Source organism: Phaethon lepturus, unplaced genomic scaffold, assembly GCF_000687285.1.
Source record: "Phaethon lepturus isolate BGI_N335 unplaced genomic scaffold, ASM68728v1 scaffold13285, whole genome shotgun sequence".
Classification (NCBI taxonomy): domain Eukaryota; kingdom Metazoa; phylum Chordata; class Aves; order Phaethontiformes; family Phaethontidae; genus Phaethon; species Phaethon lepturus.
The window spans coordinates 14559-20762 of NW_010542750.1; the positions used below are offsets into that span (position 1 = coordinate 14559).

The 6204-nt window shown below is 49.5% G+C and overlaps 1 protein-coding gene across 1 annotated transcript; it reads right to left on the reverse strand.

Annotated features, from left to right (window-relative positions):
* Positions 1-1930: 1930 nt before the first annotated feature.
* On the reverse strand, positions 1931-5314 carry LOC104621611 (tripartite motif-containing protein 38-like; the record flags this gene model as incomplete). Its single annotated transcript, XM_010288138.1, has 4 exons — positions 1931-2454; positions 2917-2953; positions 4747-4980; positions 5219-5314. Coding segments are annotated over 4 exons (891 nt in total), but the record flags the coding sequence as incomplete, so codon positions are not given.
* Between the last annotated feature and the right edge of the window lie 890 nt (positions 5315-6204).

A 6204-nucleotide genomic window follows, 5' to 3' on the forward strand; every position in this document is an offset into this window, starting at 1 on the left:
TCCCAGCTGTACATCTGCTCCAGAGAACTGGTATTTTTGGGAAATAACATTCAAAGGACATGCTAAACCTGGAAAAGGTGTGGGGGGGTCCCCACTCCCAGGGACCTTGCTTTGTCCTCTCCTGCTAACTCCTGCTCTTAGGAGAGGAAAAGGTGAATGTAGGCAAAAGGGAACATCACCTGGGTCCAGTCTAGATTTCATCTTCTCCAGCCACATTGCTGGTTGGACCCTCTTAGTGCCAATTCAGTTGTCACCGTTGTGGTGGCAGCTGGGCATAGGCAAAAGCATTGGTCTCCCTGATCTATTCCAGTAGCTGGAAAGAGTTGCAGCACCAGATCAGGCATAGATATCCTGATCTGGTATTAGGGCACGGGCTCACCAATCTCTCTGGAACTGTACGGGGACAGATGACATCCTATTGTACTCTGCACATCTGTGGGACCAGCAATCCAGCAAAGTAACCCAGGGGACCACCCAAGGAGCCAATCCCAAAACTCATGCTCCTGACAGAGCACAGAAGAGGGGCAAATCCTGGCAGGAATGGATAAGGTCTCCAGATGGCTGCCCACACCTCGGTGCCAGCACATCCTCAGCTCCTGGTGCCAATGCTGACGTTGTGCCTGTGCAGGAAGAGGGAAAGCTTAACCCTGCTGGGGCCATGGCTCTGCATTTCCATGAGCACACTAGGAGGAAGGCAAGATCCCACAGCCAGAGCATGAAGGCAACTGGGTACGTGTCTGGGAAGAGCTAGAATCAAGCCCTGCAGCAGCACCACAGCCAAACCCAGCACGGTCCCCATGCGCTTCTGGCCAAAGAGCAAGAAGGGGTGGGCTTCACCCTTGAGCAAGCAATGACTTTCACAGATGCTTTTTCACAACACCCCTTTCCAGAGGTTGTATTAAGCATCCTAGGCAGAGTTTCTGTTTGTAGCATTGTTTCTCTTCACTGTTCTTTGAATCCCTCCCCTCTGCTCCAGCCCCCAACCTCCCTTTCACAGGTGAGCTTTTTCAACAGAAGTAGATGGAGCCAACATGTTTAAAGCCCTTCTTATCTGTCAGCAAGGTCTTGTGGGATGGGATTTAGTTTCACATTTGTTTGACCAGCATTTGAATTTATTTATATAACTTTGGTTATTCATATTTTTCGCTTTTAACATGCAATGCCACAAATCCTGACAGTTCTACAAACCAGCAAGTCTCAAACCAGCAATTCCTACAACCTCTAAACTTCAGCAAATGCCTGGTATTAGCTTTTTGGCTGGTGAAGATCTAAACGTCTTTCCAAGACCCTCATCACAACCAGAGAAACAAACTGAATAGTCAAACATTGAAGAATTATCAGGTACACTACTGTGTTAAAAAAGCAGCGATTATAATTCCACCTACAAAATTATTTGGAAACATAAATCCTACTAGCACCTCCCAAAAAGATTAATATCTACTTGTGTTTTCTTGAACTAATACAAGAATCAAATCAGGCCAACCACAGAGACTAATACATGGAGGCTGCTCAAGCTTCAAGCCTACAGAGCATCACCCCACGGCCAGGTGGGCTGCTGAGTGAGGTTTCATCCTCCTTACCCATCTGCCTATTTCCTTAAGTAAAAATATACCATCACCAGGCACTCCAGTGTCAATGCTATGCCCCACAGTCCTCCTCATGGCTCCTGTCTTCACCTACAGCCCTGCTCTAAGCCTCTTCCACTGTGGTGGGACCAAGGTGGAGGAAACCCATGGATCTCCGCTCCCAGTAAGACTCTCCACACGCAGGCAGACAGGAGTTCAACAGCCTCCGAGGCTCAGAGCAGAAGGATTGTAGATGGAGATGGCAGAAAATCCGTAAGCATATGGGAGTCCCCAAGGACTATCCAGATAGGGATGCAGGAGGGCAGGATGGCCACAGCAGAGCCTCCTTCAACGCACACACCTCTTCAGGTCTCAGGACACAGTTTGAGCTGGGACCCCTTACGCACCCAGAACCAGGGGCGGATTCGCTCCCCTGCAAACATGGCTCGCAGGAAAGTGAAAATCACAGCCTTGCTGTCCGCGTTGACAAACACCACCTGCCCCCCTGCATGGTCCAGACAGACCCGCACCCTCCGGGGGACCATGCTGGGGAGGATAGGGGTGGGAGATGGGGAAGTGAGAGCCTGGAACTTCTCCTTATACCACTCCGCTGCCCAGATACCCCCCATGGGGCTCATGTCAATCAGTCCCTTCCTCTTCACAGACTCCAGAGCCACCCCCACAGCCCAGCATGACCCACAGACCACATCCACCTCCCAGCATAGTCGCCCCAAGTCGAATCCTTTGCAGTCCAGCACACAAGGCCACAGGTCAAACCACTCTGGGTTGTCAAGCCGGCTCTGCTGTGTGGCTCCCTGCATCACAATTCTCTGATCTTCTGACAAGATGAGCCAGGACTGAGCTGTGTCTGGATCCAGAGTCACGTTCACTGCAAGAGAGTGACGTGAAGAAACAAGGGGTAGAGATCAGTCCTGGGAAGAGTTTCACCATGCTGTGTCCATGTTTGGTCCTGGCTTGGGAGAAAACCTGGAAATAATTTTCTTCCAGAATGTGCCTAGCTCAAAATGGGGAGCAGTTCTGTGCCCTGAGCCAAGGCATATGAAGATCTACTGTACCCCAAAACATGCGTTGCACTCCTCACAACCAGGGTTAACTGGAGGAGGCTCCCCAGCAGAACTCACCTTTTGTGTACGGTCCCTGTGATTCCACCACTCCCCTCCTTGTGTCAGTTGTCAAAGCATCTGAAAGATGGAGCCCAGAGGTCATCTCCAATGTCTGGATAACACCACCAAACACCACTGGGAGGTGGTTTGTGGAGACCAGCTCCAGGGAGCTAGTGGGCAGAGATATCGCATCCTTCCTTCCCCAGTGCACATGCTGCTTGCTGCACCTGCCAGCTTCTCCAGTTGAAGCAGGAAGGAAGAAACCTAAAAGGAGCAGGAGCAAAAGAATTTGGCGCTACCTAGCACAAGATGGACATGGACATACTGCAGCACGTCTAGAGGGTTACCAAGATGGATTGACGACTTGTGAGATCTTTGTCTTCAGAGATATTCAGAACTCATATGGAGAAAACACAGAGCAATCCCACCTAGTGGTACCTGCTTTGAGCAGAGGTTTGGACTAGGTGACCTCTAAAGGTCCTTTCCAGCCTAAATTTCCAGCCCAAATTCCTCTGTCTGGCAGTTATCTCAATCACTTCTTTGGGGATGAGCCTCCTCATTCAGAGAGCAGGAGCTGAGAATCATTCAGGCATATTGGGACATCTGAGACTTGTTCACATTCCTGATGTACTTCCAACCATGGAGCAGGTCTGGAGCACAAATCTAGAGCAGAAGGAGCTGTGGCAGCATCCAAATCAAGTGTTGCACAGAGTGTTGAAACAAGTTCACATGCAAAGCAATTTATTAGTGGGCTCCATAGCTGATGATGCGAATCAACACTAGTGTCAATTATTCTTCTGGGGAAAAATAAAAGCAAAGGGAGATCAAGAGAAAGAGCAGAAGCGGGGGAGGAAAGGGAACACCCTCCCGCTTTAGCTGGGACACCTCTCCAATGCTTACACCCTTCCAATGCATCCCTGGGGCAGGATATGCTACACAAGGATATTCAGCTTTTTCTCCCTTCTGCAGGGCATTGACTACCCCCTTGTTTCCACCCCCGGGATGCTTCTCCTGCGAGATCCCTTTTGTACCTTGGGGTTTTCTTGCTGTCTCGTCTAATGTGGGAGCTTTTTCTGAGCAGATGCTGGGCTTCTTCTTCAGCTCATGGCTCATCCGCTCCTTTTGCTGGACTTTTGCCCTCTCACACCTGGAATCGTACAAAACACAGCATTTCTATTCCTCCTTTAAGTCAGTCTCCTGTTAGTGCCAATTGCTAGAAGGCATTTTCCAGCCGAGTTAATACCCTCCAGAAAGTTCATTCCAGTTTGGTGGTGGGTTTTTTCTGGTTTGGGTTTTTTGTGTGTGTGGTTTTGAGGGGGTTTTGGTTGGTTTTGGTGTGGTTTTTTGATGGTGTTTTGTTGGGTTTTTTTTAAACATAAGAGCATCAACGAGAAGAGATAGCAGGTCTCACTGGCTAGGTCACTACTCTGTCCTGATGCTCTAATTGCCAATTAAATTTCTATTATGAGTGATGGTCCTGGTGGCCCCAGTCACCCTGTCCCTTCAGAGCAAACTTGCATCACAGCCAGGTGCTGAAGGCCTGAGCCAAGGGCACTACACCCCAGTCTCTATGCCTTAATGTCACTACACATCAGTCATGGAGAAGCCAACCATGCTTGCAACCAGAGATCTTAGAAATGAAATGTCCTCCTTGAATATTTCCCCAGGAACAGACTTTCTTGGCAGATTCATACTGGTTCATCAGCCTTTGGAACACTATGAACATCAGTGGGGCACCCCTGGTATTTGAGGTATCCAGCTTTGTTCTGGGACAGGAATCTTTGCAACCCCAAAGCAGCAGTGTGATGTAGAGGAGAAAGCAACACATATCTGCCCAAAACTTCACCAGCATCCTAGAAGTGAGAAACAGAGAAGCAGCTGAGTGCTACTTATCCTGCACACACATTCCTCACATTCCCCTTACACAGTGAACGGACACACCAGCAAGGTAAGATTAATACAATAATCAAGGTAAGATTAGCCCTCACATGTTTCTGATTTGCTAGTGCCTCATGTGTTGTCTGCCAAGAGAACACTGGTGTTTCAGCAGACCTCACCTGCAGGGACTCCTGTCCTGAGAGCTCTGAGAGCTGACACTCCTTCTCCTTGATCAGCCCATCCAGATAAATAATCTTCTTGGAGAATTTAGCAGCATTTTCTTTCAATCTTGTTTTAATCTTCTTCTCCAGCTCTCCCAGCCGAGCCAGCAGCAGGCACTCTTGTTCTTCCAGGTACTGTCGCAGCTGTTTAAATTCAGGCACAATCTTCTGCCTCTCCACCTTCACTTTTTCCTTTACAAACAGAAACAATCCTCTCAAGGAAGGGTGGGACCATGAAACGGGACAAGCAGCAATTAAAAGCATGCACAGTTTTTACTTTCTGGTGCAGACCATGACAGTGATTCCCAGGGTGCTTATCATGTACCAACAGCTGGATACAACGATTCAATCTCCCAATTCCAAAGGTCAAGAATCAACCTTTCTTCACTCTCCTCAGATGAACTTCTTTCCAGTAGCACCATGCACCTACCAGATAGTCATGGCACACCCATTGCTCCTTCTTTTGCTCTTTCTCCAGTTCTCCTTTCTCTCTCCTGAGGCTCTCCAGCTGTGACTGTATTTGCTCCTGGAAGAAGAGACATCCTTTAGGAGCTCCCCACCACCCACATGTACACTTTGTGTCCATAAAACAGTCTGTTCCCTGGGTTGGACATAAGCAGGCTCTGGCACAGAGTTAGCCTCTGGACCTGTGGGTCCAGGATGCTTGCAGGGGTTGGTGTGACTGGAAAGCGATGAGGGAACATGGAGCAGAAGGGGACTGGGGAGGAACAGAGGAGGAACAGGCAGAAAGGGGTATAAAAGGGACTGGTCGGGGTAGAACGGATCTGGTCGGTATACTTGTCTGACCCAGCCCTGCGCCTGATCACTGCAGTCTACCCTACCTTCTCATTAAATCCTTTCTTAACTATCTTTTTGCATGATCTCTCGGTATCCCGTGGGTGCAAGCGCTGCAAGGGTGAAGTGCCAGTTACTCGGGGGAGCAGCACGAGTGGATTTGGTGGCAGCTACTGCAGTCAGATGCGGGTTGCAGGCACTTGTGGTCTCAGCTCCTGGAGTCAGTGGGGTCTCACTGCAGCTGCTGGAGCAGGTGGGGGTCCTCAATGCCAGCCACTGTGTATGGGAGGGTGTGCGTCCCCAAAACCAGCTACTGGGGGGACTGGTGCAAGTGAGGCGCTCAGCACTGGCAGCTGGAGCTGAACCACAACCCACCTGCCTGGATAGAATCTCCATGGAGTCAGATGCCAAAAGTCAAAATAATATTAGAGGCAGATTACAGTCGCCATCACCGCCCTGGTCTGGAGGGCAGCAACACGCCAAGGAACACTGGAGGGCCCAGCAGGGCAGGAAATTAGTGTCATATAGACAAACTGCACAACACAGCACTGAGGACAGACTCCCATTACCCTTATGAAAAGTTGATGAATATTATGGCGAGCCACAAAGCATGGAAAAGGG